This window comes from Rhineura floridana, chromosome 2 (genome assembly GCF_030035675.1).
Source record: "Rhineura floridana isolate rRhiFlo1 chromosome 2, rRhiFlo1.hap2, whole genome shotgun sequence".
NCBI classification, from domain to species: domain Eukaryota; kingdom Metazoa; phylum Chordata; class Lepidosauria; order Squamata; family Rhineuridae; genus Rhineura; species Rhineura floridana.
The window spans coordinates 183,137,065-183,154,135 of NC_084481.1; the positions used below are offsets into that span (position 1 = coordinate 183,137,065).

Sequence of the window (17,071 nt, forward strand, 5' to 3'; positions counted from 1 at the left end):
ACCGCTTTAATTCCCGTGACCAATTCGTCCCTGTTAGTTAAGATCAGGTCCAGGATTGCTGATCCCCTTGTTCCTTCTTCTACTTTTTGAAAGAGGAAATTATCAGCAAGGCCCATCAGGAATTTGTTGGAGGCTTTGTGCTTCGCAGAGTTTGTCTCCCAGCAGATACCCGGGTAGTTGAAGTCCCCCATCACTACTACTTCTTGCCTCCTTGAGATTTCAGAGATTTGTTTGAGAAAGGCCTCGTCTACCACCTCTTCTTGGCCAGGGGGTCTGTAGTAAACACCTACTACCATGTCGGTTTTATTTGTTTCTCCATTTATTTTTACCCAAATGGTCTCTATCGGACCACTTTGTTCGCTCTCTTGGATTTCCATAGAGGTGTATTTGTCTTTGACGTATAACGCTACTCCCCCTTTTCTGTTGCTTCTATTCTTTCTGTAGAGTTTATATCCTTGAATGGCTATATTCCAATCATGGGAGTCATCCCACCAAGTCTCTGTTATCCCTATGAAGTCATATTTGCCTTGATGCACTAAGACTTCAAGCTCCTCTTGCTTGTTTCCCAAGCTCTGCGCATTGGTATATAGACAGCAGAAGTCTCTTTTGTCCTGATTGGATTCCTCCGTTAATATACCGTGAGCTTTGCCGTGCATCCCTTTCTCTCTCCCAGTGTCTCCTGTACCCTTCAAATCCTTGCGTTTACAACCCGCTGTCTTTGGATCGGTATTTAAGCTATCATCTCCATCCCCCAGAGGCTTTAGTTTAAAGCCCTCTTGATGAGTTTTGCCATACTTCTGCCAAAGAGATTCTTCACAGTCCTCGTGAGGTGCAGCCCATCTCTTGACAACAGTCCCCCCTCCAAGAAGCTTAGACCATGGTCCCAGAATCCAAACCTCTCCCATCGACACCATCTGTGTAACCAGTCGTTGACCTGCAGTATCTTCCTTTCCCTTTGTAGTCCTCTATCCTTCACGGGAAGAATGTGGACAAAAGCCTGTATATTGGATAGCCTATATATTAACTTGTAACAACTAACTTGCTATTCTGTAACACTGCATTTGGTTCTTCAAACCACAAAATTGTTTCTCACTGTCCACCATATTGCATAAATACTATGTTATCCACAATTCTTTTGAAATGTACTGCTTCTTGCCAATTTTCCCTAGCAACCAAGAGTGTATTAGTATAATAGCAGCTACAATCATCCCTGTGATGTGTAACCGCTGACAAATTAAAAGATCCCTTTAAGAAGGCTCTTTTGTAGGCATACATGTAATTTGCATGTTCACACGTATATATAAATATAAACACAGACAGGTATGGGAACGGGCCAGCAGCAGAAACAACATCAGGGACAAAGCAAATACAAACAGCTCACTCTTCACCCAAAAACCAATGCCTGAACAAGGTTGCTCATTTTGTTGTTGTTATGTGCCTCCAAGTCGACTACGACTTATGGCGACCCTATGAATCAGCGACCTCCAAGAGCATCTGTCATGAACCACCCTGTTCAGATCTTATAAGTTCAGGTCTGTGGCTTCCTTTATGGAATCAATCCATCTCGTTTGGCCTTCCTCTTTTTCTACTGCCTTCTGTTTTTCCAAGCATTATTATCTTTTCTAATGAATCATGTCTTCTCATTATGTGTTCAAAGTATGATAACCTCAGTTTCATCATTTTAGTTTCTAGTGATAGTTCTGGCTTAATTTGTTCTAATACCCAATTATTTGTCTTTTTCACAGTCCATGGTATGCGCAAAGTTCTCCTCCAACATCCCATTTCAAATGAGTTGATTTTTTTCTTATCTGCTTTTTTCACTGTCCAACATTCACATCCATACATAGAGATCGGGAATACCATGGTCTGCATGATCCTGACTTTACTGTTCAGTGATACATCTTTGCATTTGAGGACCTTTTCTAGTTCTCTCACAGCTACCCTCCCCAGTCCTAGCCTTCTTCTGATTTCTTGACTATTATCTCCATTTTGGATAATGACTGTGCCAAAGTATTGACAATCCTTGACAAGTGCAATGTCCTCACTGTCAACTTTAAAGTTACATAAATCTTCTGTTGTCATCACTTTAGTCTTTTTGACGTTCAGCTGTAGTCCTGCTTTTGTGCTTTCCTCTTTAACTTTCATCAGCATTCGTTTCAAATCATTACTGGTTTCTGCTAAGAGTATGGTATAGTCTGCATATCTTAAATTATTTATATTTCTCCCACCAATTTTCACACCTCCTTCATCTTCGTCCAATGCCACTTTTCGTACGATGTTATGCATATAGATTAAATAAATAGGGTGATAAAACACACCCCTGTCTCAGACCCTTTCCGATGGGGAACCAATCGGTTTCTCCATATTCTGTCCTTACAGTAGCCTCTTGTTCAGAGTATAGGTTGCGCATCAGGACAATCAGATGCTGTGGCATCCCCATTTCTTTTAAAGCATTCCATAGTTTTTCATGATCTACACAGTCAAAGGCTTTGCTGTAATCTATAAAGCACAGGGTGATTTTCTTCTGAAATTCCTTGGTCCGTTCCATTATCCAACATATGTTTGCAATATAAAATGTTACCCAACACAATAACATATCTTTAAAATAAACTTGAGTTCTTATTTACAAAATAGAAAAAATCACTGTCATAATTTTTTTACAGAGGGAAAAATACAGAGGGAAATTTAAAGATTTGCGAAGTCTTTAAGTCCTATGCTAACCACCAGGGCTGTGGAGATGGAGTCAGAGTCGTGGAGTCAGAAGCAATTTTGGGTGGAGTCGGTAGAAATGTTCCGACTCCGACTTCAATATAAATTTTGATTGACAAATTTTTTAAAATATAAATTCAAAATGTCAAAGAAGCTTCCCATGAAGTCAGCTGTAGTTGAGCATTTCACCATAACTCAAGATGGAAAACATTCTGTGTGTCAGTGTATGACACAGGACCCAGATGAAGACAAATGCTGCGATGCCAAGATCAGCGCATATTCAGGCAGCGATAAAAATGCTCCTATGAGAGCTTCCAATTTAAAAAGACATTTACAGCCCTTTCCAGGGCTGTGGAGTTGGAAGCAATTTTGGGTGGAGTCGGAGACGGACAGTAGAAAAATAGAGGAGTTGGAGTCGAAGCTTCGGCGTACCGACTCCACAGCCCTGCTAACCACAACACATTTTACTGTGGGAATTGTTAAAAGTAGTTCTGCACAATTTCAGCTATACATTCTAGCTCTGTGGTTAAAACTCTGAAGGCAATACCCAACTAAGTCATTCTCCAAGTAGACCCATACTCCATATTCTCAGTACATCTAACCCTGGACTTTCCAAAATTTAAAAGCTAATTGCTAGAAAATGAATTAATGAAGTTTATAAAGAAAAATCAGGAATGATATATCTCAACTGTTAAACAAGACAATGACTTTTTTAATAGGTAGCATTCAACTGCAAGGGACTTACTGGGACAGTATTAGAAGGGACTAGTGAGGTGAAGGCCCAGAAGAAAACTAGAAAAAATCATGGGGTGGCGGCGTTTTTTTCTAAAAAACAGGTAAAAATAGAGGGGTCCAAATTTTTCCATTTTTCTTCCAGGCCTTCACATCTCTTATTTGAACAGGGTATTACTGCAACTGTTATTGAAGCTCTCTCTATTTTTCTTTTCTTCCTGTTAAAGAACAAGTGTATCAATAACAAGTCAAGAGTCTGAATTAAAAGTGTTTAAGAACTATTTTATAGATAGATTAATCAACACTGGACAAATTTGGAATATTGTGAGTAGTTTTTTAAAAAAATATGGAACCACCAGAAAAGATACAGAAAAGGCCAAACTGATCATTTTGGTTACAGCACTTTCACCACAAATAAAAGATAAATCATTTCAGATTTTACCTTAGAAAAAAGATCTATAGAGAGGGGCACGAGTGATTTATAAAATTATGTATGGTGTGAAAGGAGGAGGAAAATTTCTCACATACATCTAGAAGATAGAGTTATCCAGTGAAATTGAATGTTAGATTTAGGATAGATATAAGAATGTATTTCTTCATACTACACATAATTTATGGAATTCTACCATTCAATGTAGTGATGGTGGATTTTAAAAAACAGGATAATCTATCAACAATTATTAACTTATGATAGCTAAATGCAATCTCCATGTTCAGACAGCATACCTGTCAACACAACAAATGCTTTTTATGGGCTTCATAGATGCATCTAATTGACCACTGTTGGAAAGAGGATATGGACTAGATGGGCCTTGTCTAATCCAGCCCTGTACAGCTTGAGACCAGGATGCCTCATCCCTTATATACAAAATCAACTGCTGCACTTCCCACAAAGGAGGCACTCAAAGAAGCTTACGAAATCAGTAACTAGAAATAAAAGGACAAGGAGGAGACAAGACTAAAACAGAAAAGAAAATCGCACAAAGCAGATAACCTGAAAGCTAGTTAGGAAACAAGCATTTTAAGATAATGAGAAAACTGCTAAAGCAGGTGATCACCTCCCAGGTAGTGGGTTCCACAGAAGATAATATACTTTTATGTGTCCACCAGCCAAAAAGTTGGCTCAAAGTATGAGAAATGGATTTAAAATCACTAATATTCAGTGCTGCTTTTTGTTCACTGTCATAATCCCCTTATTTATTTATGTATTTATTTATTTATTAACCAATTTATTTTTCCTGCTAACCTTAGAATACACCATATGTATTCTAATGTAACATTAGAACTGCAAAACTGACCAAACTGAAGGAAATGTCAGGAGTACAAAACTACAGTGAGATCATTCCGGAACATGAAAAGCAGAACTTTCCTACAGCAGTAACTAGGAGACAGAGCAGGGGTAGGGAAATTTTCTAGCCCAGCAGGCCAAACTGTTATCTCCCCCACCCCTTATGGGCCAAATGTGACAGGTGGGTGGAACACAATAGCACTCTGAGATATCCTCAGAAGTCCCTCTCAAAGTACTATCTTGCTCTATGCTTTGAAAGGGGCTTATAAATATACGATGTCATGTGTCAGGCAGGTAGCAGTGGCTTGCCCAAAATAGCCGCACAAGCCAAATGTGGAGGTCTGGCAGATCTAATTAGGTTTGTAGGCAACAGGTTCACCACCCCCGACATAGAACACCAAGTGACTGACAGATGATGGATTCTCCCCATCTCAGTCTTCACATTACTAACTCAGATTTAGCTTTCCTGTGCATTGCAAAGAAGGCTACAGAAGTCGCATCATGTCCATGGGCCACAAGTTGCAAGTGATCTATATTAGCAGTCAGAATTCTAGGTCAGTCAGAGTTTATGGGTCCAGAGTGCTGCTTAATAGTAGGTAGAGAACTGATTTCATGCAGGACAACAGAACAAAATGACCCAATGTGTAAATCAGAAATTTCTAAGCAAGACAGGGCCTTGATTTAGACTAGGGATGGGCAACCTTTTATGCCTACCTGTAGTCCAATTACTTTTTGTTAAAAGCCTCTGAAGCATTTATCCAATCAGTATGCTTTTGAAAGCATACACTAAAGACTTACAGACATGTCAACAGTTTTTTTAAATACAGGTTTTAAATAGAAAATATTTCATTCTTAAAAGTTAAATTCCAGGAACCTGAATTCCTCCTGCATAGAAATGTCTCACATGATTGATCAAGGCTTGAGTTCTAAGTAGTGCAAAGGCCCCTTTAACATTCAATTACCTAATCCAAGGCTGCTGGACCCTCTGTAACCACTGAAGACTAAATTTAAATCTGGTTTTATCTTGCCATTAAAAAGCATTCATACCTACATTCTCTCAACTATACAATCTGCTACACCTCTCATGCAAAGTAAGGCAGAATCAGGAATAAAAAAAGAACATAATATTTGCTCCTAGACCAGTGGTAATTTCTGAAGACTGGTCCAATTAGTGGCACTCAAAAAACTTATGTCTTCTCTTTAAGGAGATGGTGTAGAATAGAAGCACACATAACATACTTCATACAAACCTTAAGAACTAATGTAACTCACTCCAGCACAACTTTCAATCATGCAGCATTTCTAACATTTTATGAAAGTTAAACAGGGCCACCTTTTGCAAAATTGTGATAGCTGAAATCAACTTTATGCAGTTAAGAAAACTGTCAGTGATAATGGAGTCAAAGTATGTATAGTATTCTAAAGTTTCTGAAGTGTTATTACTGTGCAAATGTATGATGACTAATAATCAGGGTCCCTAGTCACTGCCACTGAAAGGTGACTATGACCAATTAATATTAACAGGTCAGAACGACTAAAATAATCATTTCATTGCCTATAAAAAAAGTTAGAAAATCAGCCGTTTTACAAATCAATCTCTAAACCAAAATATCTGGATTTAAACTAAATTTAATTCCACCAAGGGCTAGAATACATCTGTAGTGTTCATCTTGCTATTTTTCTCTTAAGGTTTATAGTTTTTAGGCTCTCAGTCATAGTAACATAATTTTAAAGATGTTCTATTTCACTTCACTTTAGATAAAATATGGTGCTGGAACTGATATAGAGGCTCTACTTTCTAAAGAACAGGCAAGGCATTGATATTACTATATTTCCACTAAAATTTGTGGTTTCTTAAGCTCTCTGATCACAACAAAGGGTTTACTTACTCTCAGCAGATGTATTTCATTAAAACTGGAAAGCTTTGCTAGCACATAATAAAAAGCAGTTTACTGCTCAGAAGAAAAATTTAAGCAATATTGTTCTAATAAAAGCTACTCTTACTAACTCCTGAAAGAAAAAATCCCCATTAGTCTTACAGACAGAAGCAAAGCTATTAAATTTTCACAGTTTCTTCCTAACTTATCAACAATTAAAGCCATTTTTAAATAATGATTTCCAGTCTTCCACAGCAATGGACACAATTTATAGATCTTAAAAGTTAGTATCTCAGCTGCCCAGATTTCTGTTTAAACCTAAAAATTTAGTATAAGCTCAATACAGCAGAATTTTCTCCATTATGACCCATCATCTCCAAAATTAGCAGCTAAAAATATTTCTGCTAACAGTTACACTATTTGATAATTTCTCTTTAATCAAGCCACAGCTGTAAGCCTCTAACTTTACAGTGTCTGCTAACAGCAACTGAGCTGAACAAACCATATTAAATACTTTAGAGCACAAAGTATTAGAAAGAACTGGAAAGGAAAAAATGGACATTTTTGAAGTGATCTTGTTCCTGCCACCATATTTGGAACACATTTAATTGAAATTATCTTTCTCCCCCCCCCCAATTGATCAATATGAAGTGGAGCAAAAGCTGTAATGCAGGTCTTTTTGTTACACCCAATGATTTGAGTTTTACATGATAAAAGTAGCAAGCTCCCAAAGAAAAAATTAGTCCAGATGCCTCAAATAGAAACACTTCTGGACCCTGTTGCCTTTAACAAGAGTACAACCCTTCTGATATTACAGCTGCTCTTCTTTAATTCTTGTAATGATATCCTAACAGCAATCTCAGTGTCTGTATAACTCTGGTTGTAAGAAGCCTACCCTAGTACATGGAGTGGTTATGGGATCCAAACATCAGTATTTCAGCATGATGGGGATGAAACTGATCAGCAGATGTAAGCCTGCGTAAAATTATGAAAATGAAAATATACTTACGTTTCAAAGCATCGATCCACATTGTCAGACATCAAAAGCAGCATACATAACTGCTCCAGTGCTATTAGTTGCATGTCTCTTTCATCTCCTTGCCCCATCTGCAGCCACTCGAGCAACGTATCTGGGTCCACATCTGCCATGATTTTAAAGAGCTGTCTTTTCTTAAATTAAAAAGTGACCCCAAAATCTTTAAAAAATATGGTCAGAATAACTTGGGCACAAAAAATCTTCCACTCTGCAAAGATCCCAGGTTTTTGCAATCCTCACCTGAAAAAAAATAGTAATCCATAAAGAAAAATGTAATCAATTTTTAAATGCATGTTTCCCAGCTTTATCACAACATATTTTATGCTGCACTCCTATACTTACTTGGAAGAAAGCCACATTTTACTTCCAAGTAGACATATATAGGAGTGCTCTAGTAAATTGCTATTACACAAGGTTATGTGTAATAATAAGAAATAATAATTGTGTACCAAAGTAATCCAAATCTTACAGTCTGGAAAAATTATGCAAATTAGAATATATCTGTTGATTTTGCATACCTTATTTTCCTTCTGCCAATCATGGAGGAGGCCCATAAGGTAGAAATAGTGAGGTGCCATCTCAACCAAGGTAAATGGTCTTTCTTGGGAGATTTCACAAATCACTGCTGGCACAATTTCAAGCTTATTTTTTGCAGCTTCAACAGCTAGAACCTTGCTTTAAAATATTGCTCACATTATAATATAGATAGATAGATTTTGAGTTAGAGGAAGCCTGGCTGCTAGGAATCTGAGATATTTTTCTGCCCTAACTTCTAACCCTCTTTATACCATTTCCTTTGCCATACAAGGGTTTGCATACAACATCTAAGTTGATTATGACAAAATAGTAACACTAAATCCAGCAGTTTGAACAACCTAGAGCAACACCAGCAAAATGTCACAAGTTGCAACTTTATAGTACTTCATCAATCCTTATATCTAATACTATGCATTCATTTGTTGATTCTGTAATTCTGTCTTTTGTATAAGGCAAACACTGTGGTTGCAAAGGACAGACAGAACACTAGCATTTCAAGAACTAGTATCCTCTTATTATAATAATCAACTTTTCTTATAACTGGAACTACTGAAGAATTTCTGGTTGTCTTCTTCATTAGAAGCTACTCATGTAATTATCTCCTACAAGATTCAAACAGAATGACTACACAATGATTAAAATAAAATCCGGAAGCCTAAGAGGGAACTTTTTCTGCTACCATGAGCATTGCTAATTATGCCTGAAGAGTTAAATATTTAACAAAGAAGTTTGTGTGATATCCAATGTTGGTCAGACTTAGAGCAGACCCACTGTAATCAGTGTACCTCAAGCCCATCGATTACAATTTATTTATTTTATTTATATCCCACCTTTCCTCCCAGTAGGAGCCCAATGAGTCTACTCTGAGTATAACTACCATTGGATATTACCCTTAATAATTTTAGTTTTAAGAATTCTGATTGGTGCTGTTTTCATTCATCTCAACACAAACACCCCTCTAACAGACTGTCTATTCATAGCAGAACCCTTTTGTTAGTATAGGTATGTATTTCAATGAAGAGGTACCAAAGAAAGTAGCAATTAGAGACTACACTAGGACCACTCTTGGACTGTACTAAACAGAGCTGCTCCTTCTTGCAACAATCCCAAGTTCCCAGAAAGGCATATTGGGGTCATTGGATCCTGTAGATCTCCCTCTCAGTGGACACAGAAGCTGTCTTACCAGGTGCAGCTGATAGGCCCCCTTGCAATTATGCTATGGGTGTTGCAGGGCACTGTTTTATTCCAAACGCTATTCATTATCTATTTGAAGCCACTGGGAGCAGTCATTAGGTATTGTGAGGCAAGGTGCCATCAGTATGCTGATAACACTTACCCCCACTTCTCCATACCATCTGATTCAGGAGAGGCCATGCATGCCTGGACAAAGTGGTGGGATGGATGAGGGAAAATATGCTGAGCTTAAATCCTGGCATGACAGAAGCACTGTGGGCGAGTGGTTCCCACATACGAGAAACTAGTTGATTGCCTTCCCTGAATGAGGTTGAACTTCCCCTGAAGGAGCAGATGTGCAGTCTGGGGGTGCTTCTGGATCCAGCTCTGCCACTGGAGCCCCAGATAGCCTCAGTGGCTAGAAACCCCTTTTATCAGCTGCACCTGGTAAGACAGCTATGACTGTTCCGGGACCAGGAGAGATTGACCACAGAGGTTCAAGCACTGGTGACTTCAAGAGTGGATTACTGCAATGTAGCCATCAAAAGGAAACAAGCCAGAAATCAAGGCATTACACAAATATAACTGCAACTAGTAGATCCAGACTGTTGTTGCCACAACTGATAGTTGTTCATGTAAATCTTGTTCTGATGTATACACAATAAACTGCCACCAAACATAGCTGAATGCCTCTAGATTTTCCTTCCCTTGCATAACTTCTGAGTTATTTTTTTCTAACAGTGCAATGTTCCAGATATTTCTGTACCATGCTGCTCTATCAAGACCCTCCAAGGTTTTCCATCTTTGAACCACAGTCTGTCTTGCAGCCATTAACAGAAATGAAACTAAACTTTTAAAGGTGAAGATCAAATTATAGCCATCATACTATGATAACACAAACAATTCAGATTTGAACCAATTTCTTCCCATGTGATATTAATTCTTGGTAGACCTTGGACCAGAATGAGTTGATCTTCAGGCAAATCCACCAAAGATGGTAAGTACTCTTAGTGAAGCAACCCTACCAACAATTAGGGCTAGTGGTAGACAATATATGTGAAATCTGAACTTGGGTCCTATACCTCCAATGGACAACTTTTAAATTAATTTCCCTTATGTTTGCAGAGACAGATTTAAGAGGCTTGACAAACCATAACCTAGCCCATACACAATTTTCTATTTCTAACTGCAGGTCCTCCTCCCATATATTTTTTAGTCAGCTGCCCTACCTGGGAGTCTAACACTCCTACCTTCTTCCTTTGCTGACACAAACCAGGAGGACTTTGGAGTAGTGATGTCTCCACCACATAATCACCCACCACCGCTTTAGGACTGCATGCAGAAGTGTACAGAACTACCACCCTGTTGCTACTGCCCCCTTCTTGGACAAGGTACTACAGCATGTGATGGCTGGCCATCTTCAGATATTCTTGGAGGAATCAGAGTAACTAGACCCATTTCAAGCCAGGATTTGAGATCAAAACAGTCTTGGTCACTCTAACAAATGAGCTACACCATGACAGAGACATGAGTGTGACCCTGTTAGTTCTCTTGGCTCTCTCATCACCTTCTGATATCACTGACTATGGTATCTTGCAGGACAGACTCTGCAGGATAGGAATTGGGAGGCATGGTGTTACCATCACTTTACTCCTAGCAGCAGAGTCAATTTTAGACTTCTGCTCTGCCCTACAGCAGCTGTGTTCTAGGTTCCACAAGGATCTATCTTGTCACCCATGTTATTTATATCTATATGAAGCCACTTGGTGAAACAGTGTTTAAGGTTTTGGAGTTGGATGCCATCAGTATGATGATGATATGACAATCAGCTCTATTTCTTCTTTCATCTGAGTCAGGTGAGGCTGTGCAGGTGCCGGACAACTGTAACAAGCTGTACGAGAGTTAGTAAATTGCAAATGAACTCTCAGAGGATGAAGGCTCTTTGGGTTGGTGGTTCTCATGTCAGAGACCTAGGCAGATTACCTGCTCTATATGGGACTGCTTTTCTCTGAACAGTTTGCAGTCTAGGAGTACTGCTAAATCCATCTTCATAATTGAAGGCCCAAGTTGCCTGGCTGTCCCAGAGTGTCCAGCTACAGCAGGTTCACCAGCTACAACTGTTCCTGAACAGAGATAGCTTGGCCACAATAGTCCATGCTCTGGTAACCTCTTGGTTGGAATTACTATTAGAATTATTTTGAAGCTTTTTGGCATGATCTTCCAAGGTGAGACAGAGGTCAGGAAATATATTTTGTATGCTACTCCTTATTGGCTGGATGCATCAAGTTGTATCCTTGCATATTTGCACTTTACTATGTATTTTATTGCTACTGCTTCTGAAGATTCAGTTGATTCACATGTTGTAAAATTGTTTCTGCAATCCTTAAATTTTTAAAGCTCTTAGAGACTGTAATTTAAGTTTGTTAATGTTGCTTTTAAATACTTCTAAATTTTCTTATTTGTATTAATTGGCCTCAATGTTTTGATAGGCTACTGATATGAATTACTGTATTAATGTAATGTTGATTTGCTGTATTGCTAACGTATTTTTATTTATTTATTTTAATTAATTAATTAAATTAAATTAAATTAAATTTGTATCCCGCCCTTCCTCCCAGCAGGAGCCCAGGGCGGTAAACAAAGCACTAAAACATTTTAAACATCATAAAAACAGATCTTAAAATACATTAAAACAGAACAGCATTAAAAACATTTTTAAAAAAAAACTTTTAAAAAGGGTTAAAAACATATTAAACAATTCTGACACAGAGATGCAGACTGGGATTGGTCTCAACTGAAAAGGCTTGTTGAAAGAGGAAAGTCTTCAAAAGGCGCCAAAAAGATAGCAGAGATGGCGCCTAATATTCAAAGAGAGGGAATTCCACAAGGTAGGTGCTGCCACACTAAAGGTCCGTTTCCTATATTGTGCAGAACGAACTTCCTGATAAGATGGTATCTGCAGGAGGCCCTCACCTGCAGAGAGCAGTGATTGACTGTGTATGTAAGGGGTAAGACGGTCTTTCAGATATCCTGGTCCTGAGCTGTATAGGGCTTTGTACGCTGAAACTAGAACCTTGAACTTGGCCCAGTAGCAAATGGGCAGCCAGTGCAATTCTTTCAGCAGCGGGGTGACATGTTAGCGATACCCTGCTCCAGTGAGCAGTCTCGCCGCTGCATTTCACACCAGCTGCAGCTTCCGGACCAACCTCAAGGGCAGCCCCACATAGAGCGCATTACAGAAATTTTGTTCTTTACTGTTTACATATTAACCCGCTTTGGGTAGAATGCATTATGGAAAACCAGCACAGAAATAAATGGATCTGAAATAAGTATCTGGAAATTTTTCATCTACGAGTTCCCTAGATTTGTTTTTGTATCTCAAAACCCAAATGGTGTCTTTATTAGCATTTTAAATTACATTCTAGCCCTAGGGACATGATAGAATCATCTGAAGCACGCTGTAATGAATTTGCTAGGCACTTCCAGGATAAAGTCTCTTGCATACGTCAGGACTTGGACTCCAATGTTTCAGCAGTTGAATCAAATGAGGTATCCAGAGCACAGCCTGGTCGTGATTTTTTGGATGAGTTTCAATTGGTGCAGCTTGAGGACGTTGACAAGGTGCTTGGACGGGTGCGAGCAACCACTTCTGTGTTGGATCCTTGCCCCTCTTGGCTAATAAAAGCCAGCAGGGATAGCACCACCAGTTGGGCCAGGGAAGTGATTAATGCCTCACAGCGTGAGGGAGTGGTCCCTGGCTGCCTGAAGGCGGCAGTTGTGAGACCACTTTTGAAGAAATCTTCCCTGGACCCAGAAAACCTTAACAATTACAGGCCAGAAGCAAACGTTCCATTCTTGGGCAAGGTCCTCGAAAGAGTGGTTGCGGACCAGCTCCAGACACTCTTGGATGAGACCGATTATCTGGATCCATTTCAATTGGGTTTCAGGCCCGGTTTTGGCACGGAGATGGCCTTGGTCGCCCTGTATGATGACCTTTGTCGGGAGAAAGACAGGGGGAGTGTAACTCTGTTGGTTCTCCTTGACCTCTCAGCGGCTTTTGATACCATCGACCATGGTATTCTTCTGGGGGGATTTGGGAGTTGGAGGTACTGCTTGGCAGTGGTTCTGCTCCTACCTGGCGGGTCGTCTCCAGAAGGTAGTGCTTGGGGAGCATCACTCGGCACCCTGGGCACTCCAATATGGAGTTCCGCAGGGGTCAGTTCTGTCCCCCATGCTCTTTAACATCTATATGAAGCCGCTGGGTGCTGTCATCAGGAGTTTTGGGGTGCGTTGCCACCAGTATGCTGATGACACGCAGCTCTACTTCTCCTTTTCATCTTGTTCAGGTGAGGCTATCAAGGTGCTGAACCGATGTCTGGCTGCAATAATGGACTGGATGAGAGTGAATAAATTGAAGCTCAATCCAGACAAGACTGAGACGCTGTTAATAGCTGGTTCTTCTGACCAGATGGTGGATGTTCAACCTGTTCTGGATGGGGTTGCACTCCCCCTGAAGGAGCAGGTTCGTAGCTTGGGAGTTCTTTTAGAACCATCCCTGTCACTGGAGGCCCAGGTAGCCTCGGTGGCACGGAGTGCTTTCTACCAACTTCGGCTGGTTGCCCAGCTGCGCCCCTATCTGGACAGGGAAAACCTTGCTTCAGTTGTTCATGCTCTGGTAACCTCTAAATTAGACTACTGCAATGCACTCTACGTGGGGCTGCCCCTGAAGACGGTTCGGAAACTACAACTTGTGCAGAATGCAGCGGCCAGACTGATAACTGGGACCAGCCGGTCCGAACATATAATACCAATTCTGGCCCGCTTGCACTGGTTGCCTATATGTTTCCAGGCTCGGTTCAAGGTGCTGGTTTTAACCTATAAAGCCTTGCACGGCACGGGGCCACAATACCTGATGGAATGTCTCTCCCGATACGAACCTACCTGTACACTCCGCTCAACATCGAAGGCCCTCCTCCGGGGGGTGCCTACTCAGAGAGAAGCCCGGAAGGTGACAACAAGAAAAAGGGCCTTCTCAGTGGTGGCCCCCGAACTATGGAATATTCTTCCTGATGAGGTACGTCTGGCGCCAACATTACTATCTTTTCGGCGCCAGGTAAAAACCTTCCTCTTCTCCCAGGCATTTTAGTTTTAGTTTTTTAGCTTTTAGCATTTTAGTATTTTAGTATTTCAGCTTTTTAAAATATTTAATATGCATTTGTATGTGTATACATATGCTTTAATTTTTGATATCATTAATGTATGTTTAAATTGCTTGATATGTGGTTTTAATTGTATATCAGATGTTTTACTTGTTGTGAACCACCCAGAGAGCTTCTGCTATGGGGCGATATATAAATTGAATGAATGAATGAATGAATGAATGAATGAATAAATAAATAAAGGTTCTTACTCAAACATACAAGTAATTATTTAGTTTTGTAAACATGAGACTGTTACTGCACCAATAAAATATTGAACCCAAAAGCAGTTTGTTGAAATAAAGTGTGCCCTTTCACACATTTCTTTTTTAAAAATTTAAATGTACTGCCTTCAAGTCGATTCCGACTTATGGCAACCCTATGAAAAGGGTTTTCATGAGGCTGAGAGACAGTGACTTGCCCAAGGTCACCCAGTGAGCTTCATGGCTATGTGGGGATTCGAACCCTGGTCTCCCAGGTCGTAGTCCGAACACCTTAACCACTACACCACACTGGCTTTCTACATTTCTTTTTATCCTTCCATAAATGGAATTTTATTACAAAGACAGAAAAAGTTAACTATCCAAAGTTTCTCCAGTCACTAAAATATTGATGGGAGACAGACCCTCTCTACAATTGAGTTTTAAGGAACAGCTTGCAGATCAAAGTCTGGTTGTGTTTTTACTTGTGATCAGTTAGCGATTAAAAAGGTAACATTATTAACAACATACAAAAAAGAGGAATTGCAGAAAAAGTTGCAAAAATACATCAACCTCATGATGTAAAGCATAACCCAGTTCTACACAAAATACATTGACATCAGTGTCAATAATTTTCATCAAACTTACTTTCAACTTAGTATGAGACCACAATGAAACAAGGCTTCCTGCAATCTTAAACGCCCCGAGTAAATTAAACAACTGATCTATATTAAACGTATATGTAAAACCATTCATGATACTACACACTTTTCAAAGGTTGCCAAGGTGTACACAGTAAAAGTCAGTCCAAGCTTTAATAAATAACATTGAAACACACAACTAAGAGATATGCTTGACACTCTCCCACACAGTAATAAACATGGGAAAACGGGCCACAGTTTTGTGGTAGAGAACATGCTTCGCATGTATAAGGTCCTTAGGTATGGTCCATAGCATCTCCAGTTAAAAGGATCTTAAGGAACAGGCCTGAAACTTACACAAAACCTTGAAGAGTCACTGCCCTTCAAAGTAGATACTACTGAGCTACATGGACCGATAACTGGACCATGAAGTACCCTCATATGTTCATGTAATTATTTGCAATCCTTCTATAACAAGTTCAAATAGAGCCAACACTGGGCAATACAACCAGGGATGTTTTGCTGACTTTAATAGACCTAGCATTCAATCTTAGCCCACATCCACAGGCTAAACCACACTGAATTCAATAGCATTTACTTCTGGGTAGATACGGTTAGAATTACAGCCCTAGTCACAAAGAAGTGTCGAAAATGTTAGAGACTGCAAGCTCAAACACCGAGAAAAAACAGATCATTTCCTCTCAATAAGGCCTATAAACAGTGGTCTGATATGCCGCACAGAAGCACCTGCTTCTCTATCCTCCAACTAGGCCGAGAAAGCTCCCATGTAGTAGCAGACCCAACAACATTTCCTCACCACGGGCGGGAGTCCCTCCAGACCAGACCGGCGACCCCGCTGACTACCCTTCCATCTCCAAATGCTCGTTTTTCCAGGCCTAACAGCCACCGTCGTGCCGGGACTCTGCGTGGCCTCTATCCAGCCTCCCCCTCAAGTCACCTTTCATTACCGAGAGCAGCCAACCCGACCCAAAGACCGACCTCACCACCGGCAGCGCCGTCCTAGAATCGCCTGAAGAACCAAACTACCAGGGCAGGCCGCGGCCCGTCGCGTTGTCTGGATGCCGCAGGCCTCGTAGGGTGACCCGGTCAGGCGGTTCAGGAAAGGCCGCCGCGAGGCCCGCAGCGTTCTGTTTCCTCCTCGCTGACCGAGTGACTCGCTCACTGCGGTGCCCCAGACTTCTTCAGCCGCCGCTCTTGCCGCACCAGCTTTCTGGCGTTCTTCCCTCACCCCCCTTAGTCCATCGCCAACCAGCGACGCACCTCGTCCATCTTGATCCTCCCGGCAGAAGGTGGGGAGGGGGGGGAGGGAGGGAGGAGAGAGAAGCGAGCGCCACAGACAAGAGCGGAGGAGGGGGAGGAGTTCGCCCGCCGCGGAGTCACGCTGAGGCCGAATCCGGGAGCAGCGCAGGAGAAATGCAGAAAGCGGTCAGAGGGGGCGCTGCAGACGGAGAGGGGGCGGTGCCTCAGCCTAGCCTAGCCTAGCGTTTCATGCGCTTCTTGCTTGTCACGGGTAATTCTAGGCTTGGTTTGGCTTTTCCCCATTTCCCCTGCCTAAAATTCGGGGCAAGCGGTCAGGGTCGATTAAAATAACAATATCAAGTGACCTATCGATTTCGCAGAACGTGGTGACGAAGTTTATTTTTCTCTCGCTCTCTTGTT

General features: G+C 40.8%; 1 protein-coding gene across 13 annotated transcripts in view; it reads right to left on the reverse strand.

Annotated features, from left to right (window-relative positions):
• Positions 1-17,071, reverse strand: part of HECTD1 (HECT domain E3 ubiquitin protein ligase 1) — a 136,821-nt gene that overhangs the window by 110,534 nt on the left and 9,216 nt on the right. For 5 of the 13 annotated variants that reach the window (XM_061611580.1, XM_061611571.1, XM_061611576.1 and 2 more), the window contains exons 1-2: positions 16,391-16,815; positions 7,616-7,882 (exon numbers count right to left, since the gene is read on the reverse strand). In XM_061611580.1, the coding sequence (XP_061467564.1) occupies positions 7,616-7,755 (140 nt within the window). In that variant the 5' untranslated portion in view covers positions 7,756-7,882; positions 16,391-16,815. Of the gene's footprint in view, positions 1-7,615; positions 7,883-16,390; positions 16,816-17,071 lie in introns of those variants that run through there. The other 8 variants (XM_061611573.1, XM_061611579.1, XM_061611575.1 and 5 more) reach the window with 4 other exon arrangements.